This window comes from Panulirus ornatus, chromosome 20 (assembly GCF_036320965.1).
Source record: "Panulirus ornatus isolate Po-2019 chromosome 20, ASM3632096v1, whole genome shotgun sequence".
NCBI lineage: Eukaryota > Metazoa > Arthropoda > Malacostraca > Decapoda > Palinuridae > Panulirus > Panulirus ornatus.
The window spans coordinates 38,495,442-38,518,995 of NC_092243.1; the positions used below are offsets into that span (position 1 = coordinate 38,495,442).

The following is a 23,554-nucleotide window of genomic DNA, read 5'->3' on the forward strand; positions in this document are numbered from 1 at the left end:
TGGAGGTGGAAAGATGGAGTGAAAAAGATTTTGTGTGATCGGGGCCTGAACATGCAGCAGGGTGAAAGGAGGGCAAGGAATAGAGTGCATTGGATCGATATGGTATACCGGGGTTGACGTGCTGTCGGTAGATTGAATCAGGGCATGTGAAGCGTTTGGGGTAAACCATGGAAAGCTGTGTAGGTATGTATATTTGCGTGTGTGGACATGTATGTATATACATGTGTATGGGGGTGGGTTGGGCCATTTCTTTCGTCTGTTTCCTTGTGTACCTCGCAAACGCGGGAGACAGGGACGAAGCAAAAAAAAAAAACAAATATATATATTGTTCGCTGATGATACAGCGCTGGTGGCTGACTCATGTGAGAAACTGCAGAAGCTGGTGACTGAGTTTGGTAAAGTGTGTGAAAGAAGAAAGTTAAGAGTAAATGTGATTAAGAGCAAGGTTATTAGGTACAGTAGGGTTGAGGGTCAAGTCAATTGGGAGGTAAGTTTGAATGGAGATAAACTGGAGGAAGTAAAGTGTTTTAGATATCTGGGAGTGGATCTGGCAGCGGATGGAACCATGGAAGCGGAAGTGGATCATAGGGTGGGGGAGGGGGCGAAAATTCTGGGGGCCTTGAAGAATGTGTGGAAGTCGAGAACATTATCTCGGAAAGCAAAAATGGGTATGTTTGAAGGAATAGTGGTTCCAACAATGTTGCATGGTTGCAAGGCGTGGGCTATGGATAGAGTTGTGCGCAGGAGGATGGATGTGCTGGAAATGAGATGTTTGAGGACAATGTGTGGTGTGAGGTGGTTTGATCGAGTAAGTAATGTAAGGGTAAGAGAGGTGTGTGGAAATAAAAAGAGCGTGGTTGAGAGAGCAGAAGAGGGTGTTTTGAAATGGTTTGGGCACTTGGAGAGAATGAGTGAGGAAAGATTGACCAAGAGGATATATGTGTCGGAGGTGGAGGGAACGAGGAGAAGTGTGAGACCAAATTGGAGGTGGAAATATGGAGTGAAAAAGATTTTGTGTGATCGGGGCCTGAACATGCGGGAGGGTGAGGGGAGGGCAGGGGGTGGAGTGGGTTGGATCGATGTGGTGTGCCGGGGTTGACGTGCTGTCAGTGGATTATATCAGGGCATGTGTGGCGTCTGGGGTAAACCATGGAAAGCTGTGTAGGTATGTATATTTGCGTGTGTGGACGTATGTATATACATGTGTATGGGGATGGGTTGGGCCATTTCTTTCGTCAGTTTCCTTGCTCTACCTTGCAAATGCGGGAGACCGACAAAGCAAAAAACATATATATATATATATATATATATTTTTTTTTTTTTGGAATATCCTCACCTGGCCCCCCCTGTTCCTTCTTTTGGAAAATTAAAAAAAAGAACGAGAGGGGAGGATTTCCAGCCCCCCACTCCCTCCCCTTTTAGTCGCCTTCTACGACACGCAGGGAATACGTGGGAAGTATTCTTAATCCCCTATCCCCAGGGATATATATATATATATATATATATATATATATATATATATATATATATATATATATATATATATATATATATATATATTTTCTTTCTTTTTTTTAAACTATTCGCCATTTCCCGCATTAGCGAGGTAGCGTTAAGAACAGAGGACTGGGCCTTTGTGGAATATCCTTACCTGACCCCCCTCTGTTCCTTCTTTTTGGGGGAAAAAAAAAAAAAAAACGAGAGGGGAGGATTTCCAGCCTCCCGCTCCCTCCCCTTTTAGTCGCCTTCTACGACACGTAGGGAATACGTGGGAAGTATTCTTAATCCCCTATCCCCAGGGATATGAAAGAAAATTACAATTATTCTTTTTGTACAATGTAATCTGAGCCACTTCTAATGCTATGCCTGTTTTATATTTTATTTTATATTTTTTTTTTTTTTTTTTTTTTTTTTTTTCAAAAGAAGGAACAGAGGGGGCGGCCAGGTGAGGATATTCCAAAAAAGGCCCAGTCCTCTGTTCTTAATGCTACCTCGCTAACGCGGGAAATGGCGAATAGTTTAAGAATATATATATATATATATATATATATATATATATATATATATATATATATATATATATATATATATATCCTGTTGCTCACCAACGTGAGATGAAGGGTATTTGAGTACATAGTATTCAAATAGTCATTTCCCTATAGTGGCGATCATAACCTAGTGGTAGCGCTTTCACCTGTTGCACAGGGGTCTCAGGTTTGATCCTGGCTGTTGGAGGTTTGTATGACCTATGAAGGTGCGCGTTCATATGTACTTTGTTCGTATTCACATACCTCTGCAATGTACAGTTAGGTTTGGTAAAATGCTGTCTGCTGGCTTTGTGAGCCTGATGGGAAATGACCATTGTAGACCCCGTTGCTCACCAGCATGAGACGAAGGGTATTGGAGTACATAGTATTCGAATAGTCATTTCCCTATAGGGGCGATCATAGCCTAGCGGTAGCGCTCCCACCTGTTGCACAGGGGTCCCGGGTTTGATCCTGGCTGTTGGAGGTTTGTATTGCCTATGAAGGAGCGTGTTCATATGCACTTTGTTCATATATATGTGTATATATATGTATATATATATACATATGGGGAAAAAGAGTACCTCCCATATTCCCTGCTTGTCATTGAAGATGGCCACAGTGGGCAGGAGTGAAGAGCTGGATACCCTTTTCTCCTTGTAATCTGATTTCTAAAGGTTAGAACAGATGAAGGAGCAAAGGGTGGAGTGTTCATTCTTCTCAGAGGCTCAGGTGGAGAGGTCTGAATGTGTGTGGATAAAACCAAAATGAGAAGGGAGTAACTAGTATCATGTTTAAGGAAAAAACCTGGATGTTCAAGCTCGAGTGAAAAAAAGCTCATGAGGAAGAGGGAAGAATGGTTTAGGAATGATTTAAGAGTAAAGCCAGCTTTTAGGGTGAGGGCAGGAGCTAAGGAAGAAGTAGCACTGCTGCTGAAGTAGCAGTTTGATTTTTTCCCTCTAGTCACAGACAAAAGTCCACATCAAGGCTGGACCTTATTTGAAATATAGTATTTATGAATTTTGAGGATGTGAAAAACCTGTCTTTTGAATTGTATTAGGTCATAGTTATTGGGAAAGACATAAGAAGGTAAGAGTTCCAAAGCTTCAGTATGTTGGGAAAGAATCAGCTTTCAAAATGGCCTTCTCTTGAGTTGCCCCAGACTGAAGTGGGTAAAATCGAGAGTGGGTTAAAAGAGGTTAGTGATCATCAGTGCTTATCCACATTGAAACTAGAGGAGAAGAGGAAGAGAGACATGTATTTCAAGAGAAGCTTAGTGATAGTGTCATCAATTTTGGTGCAAGGGATCATTTATTAGTGATAGGTGATTTGGCAGTTGAGGGGATAACTTGTGAGAGTGGGTTACTCAGTTTTGCAGATAGAAATGGTGAATAGCTTGTTGAGTTGTGTGCGGAAAAAGCTCCTGTGAATGGAAATACCTGGTTTTAAAAAAGGTGTATACGTGGGTGAGTACGGTTGATGAAAAGTGTGAATGTAGGATTATATACTAATTGATATTCATGCAAGGAGAGACTATTAGCTGTAAATGTGTTGACAGGGGAAATAGTGGTATGTCTGATAATTAATTGGTGTAAGTGAGGGTGAAGGTTTATAAGGGTTTTAGGAAGAATATGGGTGGGAAGAGGGTGGTGAATGTGAGTGAGCTTGGAAAAGAGGCTGTGAGAAGAGATACCAGGAAAGATTGAGTGAAGAATGGCAAAAGGTGGGATTAGATAAAGCTAGAGGAGTGGATTAGGAATGGGAAACATTTAAGTAAGCAGTCCTGGCATGTGTGAAGGAATTGTGTAACATGGAGGAGGTGGTAGGTGGGCAGGAAAAAAAGGGCAATGAAAAAAAAGAAAAGAGATGTGTATGGGTGTCATTTGGAGGAAGAGTTGAGGTGATTGGGAGATGTACAAAGAGAAAACAGGGGATCAGGAGGAAGGCACAGGGGCTGACAAAGAGGGCAAATGAAAATTAGGCAAATATCAGGGTGAATAAGAAAGTGTTTTGCAAGGAGTTTAATAGTATAAGAAAAACAAGAGAAGAAATGGGAACTTCAATAAAGGGGGCAAATGGAGAAGAGGTAACAGGCAGAAATGAGATGAAGAGGAAATGGTATAAATATTTTGAAGGATAGTTGGATTTACTAACTGATAGGGTTGCAACTGAGAATGTTTTGAACCTGAAGGCTAGCAAAGTAAAAGACATGGCAAGTGGCTTGGTGAGAAGAGAAGAGGTAGTGAAAGCCTTGCATAAGATGGAGTGTAGCAGTACAGCTAGAGTAGATGGTACTGCTGTTGAATTTCTTAAAAAAGGGGTGTTTCTAATATTGATTGGTTACTTTGGATTTTCACTGTATGTTTACGTTGAGGTGCCAGAGGATTGGCAGAATGCCTGTACAGGGAACAGAACCAACTATTCAAATTACAGAGATATAAGTTTGTTGAGAGAACCTGGTAAGTTGTATGGGAAAGTGATGACATGCATAGAGTTTGAGACTTGGTAGGAGCAGTGTGACTTCAGGAGTTGAAGAGGATGAGTGGATCAGGTATTTACTCTGAAGAATCTGTGCAAGGAATACTGAGAGAAACAACATATGATAGAATTGACAGAGATGCTCTCTTGAAGTTTCTTACAATTATATGGTATGAGAGGAAAGTTGCTGGAATTAGTGTAGATTTTTTTATGAGGGCAAGGTATGTGTGTGAGATAGAGAGATAGAGAGCAGGGTCAGTGGTTCTAGGTGAAGGTGACTCTGGCAGGAATGTGTGATGTCACCATGGCCATTTAGTTTGTTTATGGATGGAGTGATGAGGGAGCTGGATGCAAGGGTCTTAGAGAGAGGTGCAGATATGACACTGCACTGTTAGCATAAATGAGTAAGAAACTGCAGAAGTTGATGTCTGAGTTTGGGAGTGTGTGTGAAAGGAGAAACTTTAGAAAATGTGGATAAAAGCAAGGTTATTATATGTTACGTGAAGGGATATAAATCCTGGGTTCATTAAGGAATGTGTGAGGGCAAATTTGGGTATGCTTGTAGTACCATCTGAGCTGTGTGGATGCAAGGCATGGGCTTTAGATGAAAATGTACAGAAGAGGGTGGATGTCTTGGAGATGAACTGTTTGAGAACATTATTTAGTGTGAGGATTCTCCATCAAATAAGAAATGATAGGGTAAGAGAGAGTTGTGGTAGTAAGAGGAGTATGCATGAGAGAGCTGAAGAGGGTGCACTAAAATGGTGTAGACATATGGGGAGGATGAGTGAGGAGAGTATGACTGAGAGGGTATGTATTTCAGAAGTGGAGGGAGCAAGTAAAAGGGGGAAGTAAGGAGGTGGAAGGATGGAGTGAGAGATGCTGTGAGTGTCCAGGATCTGAACATGCAGGAAAGTGTTAGACGTGCAAGGGATAGAACGAAATGGAGTGATGTGCTATACAGGGGACTACATGTCGGTGGGCTGAACCAGGGCATATGAAGCAGTCAGGGGAAACCACAGAAAAGTATATGTTAACTTGGTTATGGATGGGTAGCTGTGGTCTCAATACATTATGTATGACAACTAGAGAGTAAATGTGAGCAGATGAGGCCAATTCATTATCTGTTATTGGTACTACCACACTGATGCAGGAAATGGTGGACATTCCATTTGCTCCTCTTGAAACTGTGCTTCACTTGCCTTGTCTTCCATCCTCTAAAAGGCAAGCATAATAAATCTACAAAGACACTTAATAGTGCACTCAGAAGTATCACTTGCTGCCTAGCAACCACAAACACTTAACACCTACACAGTGAAACAAAGATACTCATAATGCAGTCTAACCTCAACATCGTCAGAACTTGATTTTATACAACAGCACAAGACCCCTTCCACCCAAACCATTCAGTAAGTAACTATGAACCCCAAGATACAAAACGAGAAGTTTACCCCAGCCTCACACTTCTGTAACCTCTTCTCACAGATCCTCCCACTCCAAACAGATATAACACAGACAGAACATATGCACACTGAAATAACCTGAGAAGTATTAAACTAACAACCTGCCAATTCATAGTCCAACCCACCAGACATACACCCATCAGAAACCACACTCCCCAGAAAAACTGGAGTGACATTTCCATCGGTGCTTTAGACACCATCCATCCCTACAGCATTACAAATGCTGTTTCAGCATATCCCAAGACCCTTCATACCCATGATGCAACTACCATAACAAAGACTCTGAGCAATTACCACTCAGTTGCCCAGCACTTTTTAAACACAGACACACACACATGCACATGCAACATCACAACACTAAGTAGTAAGTATATGTTTCTTTTGATTGATAATTACCCATGGACCAATTTCTATACCTAGTATCCAAAGTGTGTGAAAAACTGATCCACAATATAATCGAGCAAAACATTCAACTCTCACCCACACAACACTGCCTCAGACCCAAGCACTTCATCTTTATAAGCACTGATCTCATACAACTTATCCTAGATGGCTTGTCAGACAGTACAAGCAGCAATAGACATTGACAAAGCATACAAGACTGTCCCCTGACACATCATCATGCAAAAGGTACTTGACACCACCCTCCACAACAATGGGAAAAAGTGGTTTGCCAATTTCATAGCTGGGTACTAAGCTAGAGTCACTCACAATAGTTTCACCTTTATCTAGAGCACAAACTTATCAGTGGTATTCCCCAAGAAGCAGTTGTTTTTCCAACCCACTTCAGTATCTTCCTCCATAACCTCCCATTACCTCTAGCAAACCATATGAAGGTTCTTCCATATGCAGGTACCATCATAATCACATCGCAATGCTGTGACACCACATTAGCAGTAAATATCATACAGCACTACATTACACATTAGGAATGAAGACTCACCCAGACCAGAATGTCTGCCTCTCCATAGATGTCTTCACTCAGTCTTGTAACCCAAGATAGATATGAATTCAACTCACATTCTCCAGTCACTTGGAATGGACAGTCACTCTTACCGAACAAAACACCAAAACACCAGCCTTTCTAAGCATCGCATATGACATATGTTTTACATTCTCTCTACTCACCAATAACCCTCAGCACAGAAGGAAAACTCAATTTGAATGCCCTCAGTGCAATAACTGGCACAAGAAAAATAATCTCTCAATATCCTGTTCGAACTATTTATCAGTTCCACTCCAAACTACACCTCACTTGCCTAGTCTTCCACCCATGAAAACAGATACAGTAAAGCTTCTCATCACATGCACACTGAAATAACCTATCAAGTACTAAATATCTGCTCTCCCAACTTAGTCTAAAGCTCCACCCCACCAAACATACACCCATCAGAAGCAACAAAGTACAATCCCAGCTCAACATGCTTTGCTCTCAGTTTTAAGCAACAGCACCAGACCCATCCTGCTAAAACCACTTCAACCAACCATCAACCCTGAAGTAGTAATAAAAAGCTTATCCCTGCCTAACATTTCAGAAATCTCTGCCTACAGATCTCCCCACCCACACCAAATAAAACAATGACAAAAATACATACACACTGAAACAACCTATCAAGCATTAAACATCTGCTCTGCCAACTCAGTATTTAGACTAAGCAACACACCCCAGACAAACTTGAGTCACACTTTCTCATGTATATACCCATCCCATCAACATTACAGGCAACATTTCAACTTTTATCCTAAGATCCTTCATGCCCATGATGCTGCTATGACAATGAAGACGCCTGGCACAAATTTTCCAATTGCCCTACACCTTCTGCAATTAGATGCATATACATCATATTTTATGACCTGTGTTCCTGACTACAGGTCATGGTTCATGTAATTTATGGCAAAATGCAATAAAACAGTGGATAGATTGATATTTAAGACTAAGAAATGAAGCAAATACAAAGAATTTTATTGTATAACTAACTATAGTTCTGTATCAAATGAGCCAGCATGGAGCCTCTATCTGGAGTGGTATACTCATGGGGTCAGAATCCTTGTTCTGTTGCACTGATTTTGCCTTTGACCTTCCATGTCCAAAGTAGTTATAACATTTTGAGCCCTCACTATGAATTCCAAGAAGAGATCACTCCCTCGTGACAAGTTCACTTGTACCAGAAAGTAGCAGCTATACAGAGGCTTGATAAAGGGGCCACATTGAAATAAAATTGTGCTAACTATGGTATTGATACATCCACCATCAATGACATAAAGAAGAACCAGGAGAAAATATTAGAACTCTGTACTGAAGTCGAATCCAGTCGAGGCATGCATTCATCCACTTATTAAATTATTGCATTGTCTCAACAGAAAATAAATACTTTTCTATAGTGTACTGTAACAGAGAGGGAAATTATCCTATACTTGCCATATGCAGAAACTTATCTGTACTTCTTACTGCCTCAAGACCGCTGACTGTGAAGCTGTTCTCCCCACAGCTGCCACCATCCTATCTATACATACTCCACCCAACTACAGTATTAATGCTGTTTTCTTACAATACCATACTTTTTTTTATTCTTGGTACTTTAGATATTCTCCATTCCCTATGCATTTTTTATTGAAATGCTTGAAAAATGTATCTTTTTATTTTCATTTCTTACAATGCTTATATGTAAATTAACTTTGTTTAAAAGAGTGCTTAGCAAGAATATATTTAGTATACTAAGAGAAGTAGTTAGATAATTTACTTTTTGAGTATTTTCTCTTCAAAATGAATGATTAACATAGTGTAAGAGTGCTGTGAAATAGATGACTGAATTTTATTAATAAAATCACCTTGCATTTTCGGACTTTACCGCTTGCTAAACTTTCAGAATCCTTGGAAATATTCACTCTCTATATTTTAGGAGAATCATTAGTCCAGCAAGTGCTTGGTCCCAACCATTCCAAAAGGCATGTAAAGCATTTGGGGTAAACCATGGAAAGGTCTGTGGGTCTCGGATGTGGAAAGGGATCTCTGGTTTCGTTGCATTACACATGACAGCTAGATCCTGAATGTGAACGAATGTGTCCTTTATTTGTCTTTTCCTGGCACTACCTCACTGAAGGGGATGCTATTTCATGTGTGGTGGGGTGGCAATGGGAATGGATGAAGGCATCAAGTATGAATATGTACATGTGTACATATTTATATGTCTGTTATGTATATATATGTATACATTGAAATGTATATGTATGGATATATGCATGTATGGGCATTTATGTATATATATGTGTATGTGGGTGTGTTGGGCCATTCCTCGTCTGTTTCCTTGCACTACCTCTCTGATGCGGGAGATGGAGATTAAGTATAATAGAATATAGATAGACTAAAAGGGAGGGAATGGGGGCTGGAAATCCTCCCCTCTCGTTTTTAATTTTCCAAAAGAAGGAACAGAGAAGGGGGCCAAGCGAGGATATTCCCTCAAAGGCTCAGTCCTCTGTTCTTAATGCTACCTCGCTGGTGCGGTAAATGGCGAATAGTATGAAAAAATGAAATATATATATATATATATATATATATATATATATATATATATATAGCATCAGGAAAAACAGACAAAAAAAGGCCACATTCGTTTACACTCAGTCCCTAGCTGTCCTGTGTAATGCACCGAAACCGCAGATCCCCATCCACATCCAGGCCCCACAGACCTTTCCATGGTTTACTCCAGGCACTTCACATGCCCTGGTTCAGTCCACTGACAGCACGTCGACCCTAGTATACTACATCATTCCAGTTTACTCTGTTCCTTGCATGCCTCTCACCCTCTTGTATGTTCAGGCCCCGATCGCTCAAAATCTTTTTTCACTCCATCCTTCCACCTCCAGTTTGGTCTCCCACTTCTTGTTCCCTCCTCCTCTGACACATATATCCTCTTTGTCAACCTTTCTTCACTTATTCTCTCCATATGTTCAAATCATTTCAACACACCCTATTCTGCTCTCTCAACCACACTCTTTTTATTACATCTCTCTTACCCTTTCATTACTTACTTCCCTTTCATTACTTACTTAATCAAACCATCTCATATCACATATTGTCCTCAAACATTTCAATTCCAGCACACATCTTTTTTACCCTTTCTTTACTTACTCACTCAAACCACCTCACACCACATATTGTCCTCAAACATTTCATTTGCAACACATCTACCCTCCTCCGTACAACCCTATCTATAGCCCATGTCTCGCAACCATACGATATTGTTAGAACTACTATTCCTTCAAACTTACCCATTTTTGCTCTCTGAAATATCGTTTTCTCTTTCCACACCTCCATCACTAACCAAACCTTCCTCCCCTCCCCACCCTGTGACTCACTTCCACTTCCATGGTTTTGTCCATTGCTAAGTCCACTCCCAGATATCTAAAATGCTTCACTTCCTTCAATTTTCTTCCATTCAAATTTACATCCCTGTTAACTCGTCCCTCAACCCTACTGAACCTAATTACCTTGCTTGTATTCACATTTACTCTCAACTTTCTCCTTTCACTCACACATATAAATTTTTTACATAAATGCTCACCATTTCCTGCATGAGCAAGGTAGTATCAAGAAAATTCCTCACTTGGCTCCTTGCCCTGCTCCTTTTGGAGAGTCCTACAGGAAGGGAGGATTTCCAGCCAATCTTTCCCGTCCCTCTTAGTCGCCTTCTGCGACACACAGGGAATATGTGGGCAGTATTTTTTTCTGCCACATTCTCACACACACACACACACACACACACACTTACTCACTTACTTACTTACTTACTTACCTGCTGACTACCTACCCCAGCAGTCCTTTTTATCTTTATGAAACTTCCTTTACACTCGGGGAGCCAGCCATGTCCACTGGCTGGGATCATAATTCAATGATTATAGCGATGGATGTTTACCTTTATGGAAAAAGTGTGGGGCATATGAGCAGTAAGTGCTTATTGTCTTAATTGTGGTTGTTGCATCATGGTCTTGAGATGTGTTGATTTAGTGTTTGTAGTAATTTAGGGATGGGTGATATCCAGAGCATACATGGGAAAGTATAACTCATGTTTGTCTGGAGAGTGGGGTTTCTAGTGGATGTATGTCTGGTAGGATAGGTTTTTAAGATTGAGTTGGGAGTGTGGTTGTTTAGTGTTTATTGGGTCATTTCAATGTATGTGTATATTGTCTGTGTTATGTTTGCTGGGGGTGAGGGGATCTAAGACTAGTGTTTTTTCTCATGAAGTACTGTTATAAGTATGGATTCTTTATAGTGCATGAAGATATTTGTTATCTATTTATTTTTTGACATTAGGGTACATACATAATTTTTAGGTTACATTATTTTGTAGTTTACTTTTTTTATTTATATGTATACTTAGTGAATATTATATCTTATTCTTATAGCTAGGGTTTCTTCCTTTTGCTTATTTTTGATATGTCATCACCCGATGCAAACTCACGGCTGGTGGATAATTGCCCTCATTTTATTCATGGCAAGTAGTTTGTTTCATTAAGAATTTCATAAGTGCAAAGATTGTATTGTGCTGGGTGTAAAATTCAAATTGATGAGATAGATTATTATTTTCGGGAAAAAGGTGTGAAGCCCATGAGTAAGCTGGACATAACCAACAGGTGAGGCTGAACAGTGACTGTGTGAGGACGGGTGTGAGAGGAGCTGCAGGAGCTAGGAAGAGCCTCACTGCCACCGTCAAGACGCATCACTGTAACTACTGCACCTACACTACAACTAATTATACTCACCTACTGAGACACAGGCACACTCATACGGGAGAGAAACCGTTTTCATGCCTACATTGTTCTTATCGTGCAACAACAAAAGAAAATCTGAAAAGGCATGTTCTTACCCATACTGGAGAGAAGCCATATTCTTGTCCATATTGCACATATCGTGCTTCTCAGAAAGAGAGAATGAAAGAGCACATTTATACACATACTGGAGAGAAACCATATGCATGTGTTATTTGTTCATACCGTTGTTCTCAGAAAGGGAATTTGAAAAGTCACATGCTGACTCATTAGAATTGTACCTGAAATATCTTGGTAATTCTTTTGTAACTAAGAAGTTTTCTGTGAGACAAAGAATCTGTAACAGAATGCAGTATGTACTCTTGTAATAATGAATTTTTTATTCTCAGGAGATTTACTTGCAAAAGTAAACTGCTTTTTTCAGTGCCTCTGTTAATTGCAGGGGTGACATTATTTCAAGAATAAGTATACTGATCTATCATTTACTTGGTGATAATTTGACTAGAAATAAACTGCCCTGCCGAACAAATTGAAAATGCTTAACATGGTCCTTTTCGAATTATAGTTAATCATTTAAATGCTTCTTGTATGATTTTTATTTAGGTAATCACTACATTCAGATGTTCATTGTAAAAGAGAAAGAGACTACATCTATGTGAAAATAGATCTCCTCAGCTAAAGCTACTTCTTATCCTTCTAGTTTTATGTTGCTGATTTAGCATAGCATCATTAATGAAGTATGTGATGCAGTTATACTGTTGTGATAAGTGAGGGTTCAGGGTGTTCATAACCCAGGCTAGAAGCTAACTACAGAAGGTTTTTGAAATTTTGTTCAAGAATTTTACCACCTTAGACCATTTATTTGAGACAAACTTGATACATGCATTGGTCTGTTATGTTCTCTTTTTCCCAGTTTTATGCATATCATATTATGAATACCAACCAAGGACCTTTACTCAGAATATACTTTGTTGTGTTATATCCAGTTTGATTTAACTAGTGAAGTTTCTTAATTTTTGTAATATGAACACAAATTGAGCATTATTTGAGAAGATATGGGACCTAGTTTTAGTCTCATGAATTTCCTCAGGTTTTGCATTGATTATCTGAATATTAGATATATATAAATCTGTGATGTCTACACTGACTTGGAAACAAATTTTATCATGAAAATTCACTGACAATCACAAACATTTCTTATGAAATAAAAAAAAACCTACGATGCCAGTAAAGGGTAGTATTGCCTTTGTTGTTTAAGGAATACAAGATCAGGAATGTATATTTTCTTGTACACTTATGAATGTAAATATAAACATATGATTATCAATCACCATGGAATTTGAGTCTCTGATGCCTGTTACTTGTTCAAATAATCATTATTTTGATAGGAGTAAAGTAAGATTAGGAGTGATTGGAGGGGAATTAATGAATATTTTTCACAGAATCATGTCATCTGCTAAGGCCTTGGCCACAGCATTTGCCAAAATTTTGTTCTGCTGTATATTGATTTTTTTTTGTTCTTCACTCATAATCACCATCTACTTTTCATGGTGTATGAAGGACTCTTTTATATACTCATTATACATAAAACCTCAGAACCCCTTTAAATGGAGCTCACACATCTTGAAAGATGCACCAGAGACAGGAGCAGGCAAATGATGGACTCATTTGGAATGATGTCCTTGAAAAGACTGTTCTTCATATTATGAAGAAAAGACTGTTCTTCATATTTAGTGGTAATGATATAGCCTTGCTGAAGGTGACTTAAGTCATCATCAGTTGCAGTATAACCACTCATAGGTAGTATCCAGAAACACTGACTTTGTTTCATTTTCCCTGTGGACTCATAGGAATGTATATATATATATATATATATATATATATATATATATTTTATATTTTTATTTATTTTGCTTTGTCGCTGTCTTCCGCGTTTGCGAGGTAGCGCAAGGAAACAGACGAAAGAAATGGCCCAACCCACCCCAATACACATGTATATACACACACGTCCACACACACAGATATACATACCTATACATCTCAATGTACACATATATATACACACACAGACACATACATATATACCCATGCACACAATTCACACTGTCTGCCTTTATTCATTCTCAACGCCACCTCACCACACATGGAATACCACCCCCCTCCCCCCTCATGTGTGCAGAGTAGCGCTAGGAAAAGACAACAAAGGCCCCATTCGTTCACACTCAGTCTCTAGCTGTCATGCAATAATGCCCGAAACCACAGCTCCCTTTCCACATCCAGACTTCACACAGCTTTCCATGGTTTACCCCAGATGCTTCACATGCCCTGATTCAATCCATTGACAGCACGTCAACCCCGGTATACCACATCGATCCAATTCACTCTATTCCTTGCCCACCTTTCACCCTCCTGCATATATATATATATATATATATATATATATATATATATATTTTTTTTTTTTTTTTTTATACCTCGTCGCTGTCTCCCGCGGTTGAGAGGTAGCGCAAGGAAACAGACGAAAGAAATGGCCCAACCCCCCCATACACATGTACATACACACGTCCACACATGCAAATATACATACCTACACAGCTTTCCATGGTTTACCCCGGACGCTTCACATCCCTTGATTCAATCCACTGACAGCACGTCAACCCCTGTATACCACATCGCTCCAATTCACTCTATTCCTTGCCCTCCTTTCACCCTCCTGCATGTTCAGGCCCCGATCACACAAAATCCTTTTCACTCCATCTTTCCACCTCCAATTTGGTCTCCCTCTTCTCCTCGTTCCCTCCACCTCCGACACATATATCCTCTTGGTCAATCTTTCCTCACTCATTCTCTCCATGTGCCCAAACCATTTCAAAACACCCTCTTCTGCTCTCTCAACCACGCTCTTTTTATTTCCACACATCTCTCTTACCCTTACGTTACTTACTCGATCAAACCACCTCACACCACACATTGTCCTCAAACATCTCATTTCCAGCACCTCCATCCTCCTGTGCACAACTCTATCCATAGCCCACGCCTCGCAACCATACAACATTGTTGGAACCACTATTCCTTCAAACATACCCATTTTTGCTTTCCGAGATAATGTTCTCGACTTCCACACATTTTTCAAGGCTCCCAAAATTTTCGCCCCCTCCCCCACCCTATGATCCACTTCCGCTTCCATGGTTCCATCCGCTGACAGATCCACTCCCAGATATCTAAAACACTTCACTTCCTCCAGTTTTTCTCCATTCAAACTCACCTCCCAATTGACTTGACCCTCAACCCTACTGTACCTAATAACCTTGCTCTTATTCACATTTACTCTTAACTTTCTTCTTCCACACACTTTACCAAACTCCGTCACCAGCTTCTGCAGTTTCTCACATGAATCCGCCACCAGTGCTGTATCATCAGCGAACAACAACTGACTCACTTCCCAAGCTCTCTCATCCCCAACAGACTTCATACTTGCCCCTCTTTCCAAGACTCTTGCATTTACCTCCCTAACAACCCCATCCATAAACAAATTAAACAACCATGGAGACATCACACACCCCTGCCGCAAACCTACATTCACTGAGAACCAATCACTTTCCTCTCTTCCTACACGTACACATGCCTTACATCCTCGATAAAAACTTTTCACTGCTTCTAACAACTTGCCTCCCACACCATATATTCTTAATACCTTCCACAGAGCATCTCTATCAACTCTATCATATGCCTTCTCCAGATCCATAAATGCTACATACAAATCCATTTGCTTTTCTAAGTATTTCGCACATACATTCTTCAAAGCAAACACCTGATCCACACATCCTCTACCACTTCTGAAACCACACTGCTCTTCCCCAATCTGATGCTCTGTACATGCCTTCACCCTCTCAATCAATACCCTCCCATATAATTTACCAGGAATACTCAACAAACTTATACCTCTGTAATTTGAGCACTCACTCTTATCCCCTTTGCCTTTGTACAATGGCACTATGCACGCATTCCGCCAATCCTCAGGCACCTCACCATGAGTCATACATACATTAAATAACCTTACCAACCAGTCAACAATACAGTCACCCCCTTTTTTAATAAATTCCACTGCAATACCATCCAAACCTGCTGCCTTGCCGGCTTTCATCTTCCGCAAAGCTTTTACTACCTCTTCTCTGTTTACCAAATCATTTTCCCTAACCCTCTCACTTTGCACACCACCTCGACCCAAACACCCTATATCTGCCACTCTGTCATCAGACACATTCAACAAACCTTCAAAATACTCATTCCATCTCCTTCTCACATCACCACTACTTGTTATCACCTCCCCATTTACGCTCTTCACTGAAGTTCCCATTTGCTCCCTTGTCTTACGCACCCTATTTACCTCCTTCCAGAACATCTTTTTATTCTCCCTAAAATTTACTGATAGTCTCTCACCCCAACTCTCATTTGCCCTTTTTTTCACCTCTTGCACCTTTCTCTTGACCTCCTGTCTCTTTCTTTTATACTTCTCCCACTCAATTGCATTTTTTCCCTGCAAAAATCGTCCAAATGCCTCTCTCTTCTCTTTCACTAATACTCTTACTTCTTCATCCCACCACTCACTACCCTTTCTAAACAGCCCACCTCCCACTCTTCTCATGCCACAAGCATCTTTCGCGCAATCCATCACTGATTCCCTAAATACATCCCATTCCTCCCCCACTCCCCTTACTTCCATTGTTCTCACCTTTTTCCATTCTGTACACAGTCTCTCCTGATACTTCCTCACACAGGTCTCCTTCCCAAGCTCACTTACTCTCACCACCTTCTTCACCCCAACATTCACTCTGTGTGTGTGTGTATATATATATGTATATTATCCCTGGGGATAGGGGTGAAAGAATGCTTCCCACGTGTTCCTCGCGTGTCGTAGAGGGCGACTGGGGGGGACGGGAGCGGGGGGCCGGAAATCCTCCCCTCCTTGTATTAACTTTCTAAAATGGGAAACAGAAGAAGGAGTCATGCGGGGAGTGCTCATCCTCCTCGAAGGCTCAGAGTGGGGTGCCTAAATGTGTGTGGATGTAACCAAGATGTGAAAAAAGGAGAGATAGGTAGTATGTTTGAGTAAAGGAACCTGGATGTTTTGGCTCTGAGTGAAACGAAGCTCAAGGGTAAAGGGGAAGAGTGGTTTGGAAATGTCTGGGGAGTGAAGTCAGGGGTTAGTGAGAGGACAAGAGCAAGGGAAGGAGTAGCAATACTCCTGAAACAGGAGTTGTGGGAGTATGTGATAGAATGTAAGAAAGTAAATTCTTGATTAATATGGGTAAAATTGAAAGTTGATGGAGAGAGGTGGGTGATTATTGGTACATATGCACCTGGGCATGAGAAGAAAGATCATGAGAGGCAAGTGTTTTGGGAGCAGCTAAATGAGTGTGTTAGCGGTTTTGATGCACGAGACCGGGTTATAGTGATGGGTGATTTGAATGCAAAGGTGAGTAATGTGGCAGTTGAGGGAATAATTGGTGTGCATGGGGTGTTCAGTGTTGTAAATGGAAATGGTGAGGAGCTTGTAGATTTATGTGCTGAAAAAGGACTGATGATTGGGAATACCTGGTTTAAAAAGCGAGATATACATAAGTATACTTATGTAAGTAGGAGAGATGGCCAGAGAGCGTTATTGGATTACGTGTTAATTGACAGGCGTGCGAAAGAGAGACTTTTGGATGTCAATGTGCTGAGAGGTGCAACTGGAGGGATGTCTGATCATTATCTTCTGGAGGCTAAGGTGAAGATTAGTATGGGTTTTCAGAAAAGAAGAGTGAATATATATATATATATATATATATATATATATATATATAAATATATATATTTTTGCTTTGTCGCTGTCTCCTGCGTTTGCAAGGTAAAGCAAGGAAACAGAGGAAAGAAATGGCCCAACCCACCCCCATTACACATGTATATACATACACGTCCAGACACGCAAGTATACATACCTACACAGCTTTCCATGGTTTACCCCAGACGCTTCACATGCCCTGATTTAATCCACTGACAGCACGTCAACCCCGGTATACCACATCGATCCAAATCACTCTATTCCTTGCCCTCCTTTCACCCTCCTGCATGTTCAGGCCCCGATAACACAAAATCTTTTTCACTCCATCTTTCCACCTCCAATTTGGTCTCCCACCTCTCCTCGTTCCCTCCACCTCCGACACATATATCCTCTTGGTCAATCTTTCCTCACTCATTCTCTCCATGTGCCCAAACCATTTCAAAACACCCTCTTCTGCTCTCTCAACCACGCTCTTTTTATTTCCACACATCTCTCGAACCTTTACATTACTTACTCGATCAAACCACCTCACACCACACATTGTCCTCAAACATCTCATTTCCAGCACATCCACCCTCCTGCGCACAACTCTATCCATAGCCCACGCCTCGCAACCATACAAAATTGTTGGAACCACTATTCCTTCAAACATACCCATTTTTGCTTTCTGAGATAATGTTCTCGACTTCCACACATTCTTCAAGGCTCCCAGGATTTTCGCCCCCTCCCCCACCCTATGATCCACTTCCGCTTCCATGGTTCCATCCGCTGCCAGATCCACTCCCAGATATCTAAAACACTTTACTTCCTCCAGTTTTTCTCCATTCAAACTTACCTCCCAATTGACTTGACCCTCAACCCTACTGTACCTAATAAACTTGCTCTTATTCACATTTACTCTTAACTTTCTTCTTTCACACACTTTACCAAACTCAGTCACCAGCTTCTGCAATTTCTCCCATGAATCAGCCACCAGCGCTGTATCATCAGTGAACAACAACTGACTCACTTCCCAAGCTCTCTCATCCACAACAGACTTCATACTTGCCCCTCTTTCCAAAACTCTTGCATTCACCTCCCTAACAACCCCATCCATAAACAAATTAAACAACCATAGAGACATCACACACCCCTGCCGCAAACCTACATTCACTGAGAACCAATCACTTTCCTCTCTTCCTACATGTACACATGCCTTACAACCTCGATAAAAACTTTTCACTGCTTCTAACAACTTGCGTCCCACACCATATATTCTTAATACCTTCCACAGAGCATCTCTATCAACTCTATCATATGCCTTCTCCAGATCCATAAATGCTACATACAAATCCATTTGCTTTTCTAAGTATTTCTCACATACATTCATCAAAGCAAACACCTGATCCACACATCCTCTACCACTTCTGAAACCACACTGCTCTTCCCCAATCTGATACTCTGTACATGCCTTCACCCTCTCAATCAATACCCTCCCATATAATATATATATATATATATATATATATATATATATATATATATATATATATATATTTTTTTTTTTTTTTTTTTATACTTTGTCGCTGTCTCCCGCGATTGCGAGGTAGCGCAAGGAAACAGACGAAAGAAATGGCCCAACCCCCCCCATACACATGTACATACACACGTCCACACACGGAAATATACATACCTACACAGCTTTCCATGGTTTCCCCCGGACGCTTCACATGCCTTGATTCAATCCACTGACAGCACGTCAACCCCTGTATACCACATCGCTCCAATTCACTCTATTCCTTGCCCTCCTTTCACCCTCCTGCATGTTCAGGCCCCGATCACACAAAATCCTTTTCACTCCATCTTTCCACCTCCAATTTGGTCTCCCTCTTCTCCTCGTTCCCTCCACCTCCGACACATATATCCTCTTGGTCAATCTTTCCTCTCTCATTCTCTCCATGTGACCAAACCATTTCAAAACACCCTCTTCTGCTCTCTCAACCACGCTCTTTTTATTTCCACACATCTCTCTTACCCTTACGTTACTTACTCGATCAAACCACCTCACACCACACATTGTCCTCAAACATCTCATTTCTAGCACATCCATCCTCCTGCGCACAACTCTATCCATAGTCCACGCCTTGCAACCATACAACATTGTTGGAGCCACTATTCCTTCAAACATACCCATTTTTGCTTTCCGAGATAATGTTCTCGACTTCCACACATTCTTCAAGGCTCCCAGAATTTTCGCCCCCTCCCCCACCCTATGATCCACTTCTGCTTCCATGTTTCCATCCGCTGCCAGATCCACTCCCAGATATCTAAAACACTTCACTTCCTCCAGTTTTTCTCCATTCAAACTCACCTCCCAATTGACTTGACCCTCAACCCTACTGTACCTAATAACCTTGCTCTTATTCACATTTACTCTTAACTTTCTTCTTTCACACACTTTACCAAACTCAGTCACCAGCTTCTGCAGTTTCTCACATGAATCAGCCACCAGCGCTGTATCATCAGCGAACAACAACTGACTCACTTCCCAAGCTCTCTCATCCCCAACAGACTTCATACTTGCCCCTCTTTCCAAAACTCTTCCATTCACCTCCCTAACAACCCCATCCATAAACAAATTAAACAACCATGGAGACATCACACACCCCTGCCGCAAACCTACATTCACTGAGAACCAATCACTTTCCTCTCTTCCTACACGTACACATGCCTTACATCCTCGATAAAAACTTTTCACTGCTTCTAACAACTTGCCTCCCACACCATATATTCTTAATACCTTCCACAGAGCATCTCTATCAACTCCATCATATGCCTTCTCCAGATCCATAAATGCTACATACAAATCCATTTGCTTTTCTAAGTATTTCTCACATACATTCTTCAAAGCAAACACCTGATCCACACATCCTCTACCACTTCTGAAACCACACTGCTCTTCCCCAATCTGATGCTCTGTACATGCCTTCACCCTCTCAATCAATACCCTCCCATATAATTTGCCAGGAATACTCAACAAACTTATACCTCTGTAATTTGAGCACTCACTCTTATATATATATATATATATATATATATATATATATATATATATATATATATATATATATATATATATATATATATATTATCCCTGGGGATAGGGGATTAAGAATACTTCCCACGTATTCCCTGCGTGTCGTAGAAGGCGACTAAAAGGGGAGGGAGCTGGGGGCTGGAAATCCTACCCTCTCGTTTTTTTTTTTAATTTTCCAAAAGAAGAAACAGAGGGGGCCAGGTGAGGATATTCCAAAAAAGGCCCAGTCCTCTGTTCTTAACGCTACCTCGCTAACGCGGGAAATGGCGAATAGTTTAAAAGAAAGAAGAAAGAATATATATATATATATATATATATATATATATATATATATATATATATATTTTTTTTTTTTTTTGCCGCTGTCTCCCGCGTTTGCGAGGTAGCGCAAGGAAACAGACGAAAGAAATGGCCCAACCCACCCCCATACACATGTATATACATACGTCCACACACGCAAATATACATACCTATACAGCTTTCCATGGTTTACCCCAGACACTTCACATGCCTTGATTCAATCCACTGACAGCACGTCAACCCCGGTATACCACATCGCTCCAATTTACTCTATTCCTTGCCCTCCTTTCACCCTCCTGCATGTTCAGGCCCTGATCACACAAAATCTTTTTCACTCCATCTTTCCACCTCCAATTTGGTCTCCCTCTTCTCCTCGTTCCCTCCACCTCCGACCCATATATCCTCTTGGTCATTCTTTCCTCACTCATTCTCTGCATGTGCTCAAACCATTTCAAAACACCCTCTTCTGCTCTCTCAACCACGCTCTTTTTATTTCCACACATCTCTCTTACCCTTATGTTACTTACTCGATCCAACCACCTCACACCACACATTGTCCTCAAACATCTCATTTCCAGCACATCCATCCTCCTGTGCACAACTCTATCCATAGTCCACGCCTCGCAACCATACAACATTGTTGGAACCACTATTCCTTCAAACATACCCATTTTTGCTTTCCGAGATAATGTTCTCGACTTCCACACATTCTTCAAGGCTCCCAGAATTTTCGCCCCTCCCCCACCCTATGATCCACTTCCGCTTCCATGGTTCCATCCGCTGCCAGATCCACTCCCAGATATCTAAAACACTTCACTTCCTCCAGTTTTTCTCCATTCAAACTCACCTCCCAATTGACTTGACCCTCAATCCTACTGTACCTAATAACCTCGCTCTTATTCACATTTACTCTTAACTTTCTTCTTTCACACACTTTACCAAACTCAGTCACCAGCTTCTGCAGTTTCTTACATGCATCAGCCACCAGCGCTGTATCATCAGTGAACAACAACTGACTCACTTCCCAAGCTCTCTCATCCCCAACAGACTTCATACTTGCCCCTCTTTCCAAAACTCTTGCATTCACCTCCCTAACAACCCCATCCATAAGCAAATTAAACAACCATGGAGACATCACACACCCCTGCCGCAAACCTACATTCACTGAGAACCAATCACTTTCCTCTCTTCCTACACGTACACATGCCTTACATCCTCAATAAAAACTTTTCACTGCTTCTAACAACTTGCCTCCCACACCATATATTCTTAATAACTTCCACAGAGCATCTCTATCAACTCTATCATATGCCTTCTCCAGATCCATAAATGCTACATACAAATCCATTTGCTTTTCTAAGTATTTCTCACATACATTCTTCAAAGCAAACACCTGATCCACACATCCTCTACCACTTCTGAAATCACACTGCTCTTCCCCAATCTGATGCTCTGTACATGCCTTCACCCTCTCAATCAATACCCTCCCATATAATTTACCAGGAATACTCAACAAACTTATACCTCTGTAATTTGAGCACTCACTCTTATCCCCTTTGCCTTTGTACAATGGCACTATGCACGCATTCCGCCAATCCTCAGGCACCTCACCATGAGTCATACATACATTAAATAACCTTACCAACCAGTCAACAATACAGTCACCCCCTTTTTTAATAAATGCCACTGCAATACCATCCAAACCTGCTGCCTTGCCGGCTTTCATCTTCCGCAAAGCTTTTACTACCTCTTCTCTGTTTACCAAATCATTTTCCCTAACCCTCTCACTTTGCACACCACCTCGACCAAAACACCCTATATCTGCCACTCTATCATCAAACACATTCAACAGATATATATATATATATATATATATATATATATATATATATTTTTTTGTCACTGTCTCCCGCGTTTGCGAGGTAGCACAAGGAAACAGACGAAAGAAATGGCCCAACCCACCCCCATACACATGTGTATACATACACGTCCACACACGCAAATATACATACCTACACAGCTTTCCATGGTTTACCCCAGACACTTCACATGCCCTGATTGAATCCACTGACAGCACGTCAACCCCGGTATACCACATTGATCCAATTCACTCTATTCCTTGCCCTCCTTTCACCCTCCTGCATGTTCAGGCCCCGATCACACAAAATCTTTTTCACTCCGTCTTTCCACCTCCAATTTGGTCGCCCACTTCTCCTCATTCCCTCCACCTCCGACACATATATCCTCTTGGTCAATCTTTCCTCACTCATTCTCTCTATATGCCCAAACCATTTCAAAACACCCTCTTCTCTCTCAACCACTCTGTTTTTATTTCCACACATCTCTCTTACCCTTACATTACTTACGCAATCAAACCACCTCACACCACATATTGTCCTCAAACATCTCATTTCCAGCACATCCACCCTCCTGCGCACAACTCTATCCATAGCCCACGCCTCGCAACCATACAACATTGTTGGAACCACTATTCCTTCAAACATACCCATTTTTGCTTTCTGAGATAATGTTCTCGACTTCCACACATTCTTCAAGGCTCCCAGAATTTTCGCCCCCCTCCCCCACCCTATGATCCACTTCCGCTTCCATGGTTCCATCCGCT

General features: G+C 41.1%; 1 protein-coding gene across 13 annotated transcripts in view; it reads left to right on the forward strand.

Moving 5' to 3' along the window:
* Nucleotides 1–23,554, forward strand: part of LOC139755950 (uncharacterized) — a 1,365,710-nt gene that overhangs the window by 1,123,181 nt on the left and 218,975 nt on the right. Inside the window, exon 7 of one of the 13 annotated variants that reach the window (XM_071674748.1) lies at nucleotides 11,597–13,054. The exons of 11 other annotated variants lie outside the window; for them this stretch is intronic. In XM_071674748.1, the coding sequence (XP_071530849.1) occupies nucleotides 11,597–12,004 (408 nt within the window). In that variant the 3' untranslated portion in view covers nucleotides 12,005–13,054. Of the gene's footprint in view, nucleotides 1–11,596; nucleotides 13,055–23,554 lie in introns of those variants that run through there. One more of the 13 variants, XM_071674759.1, reaches the window with a different exon arrangement.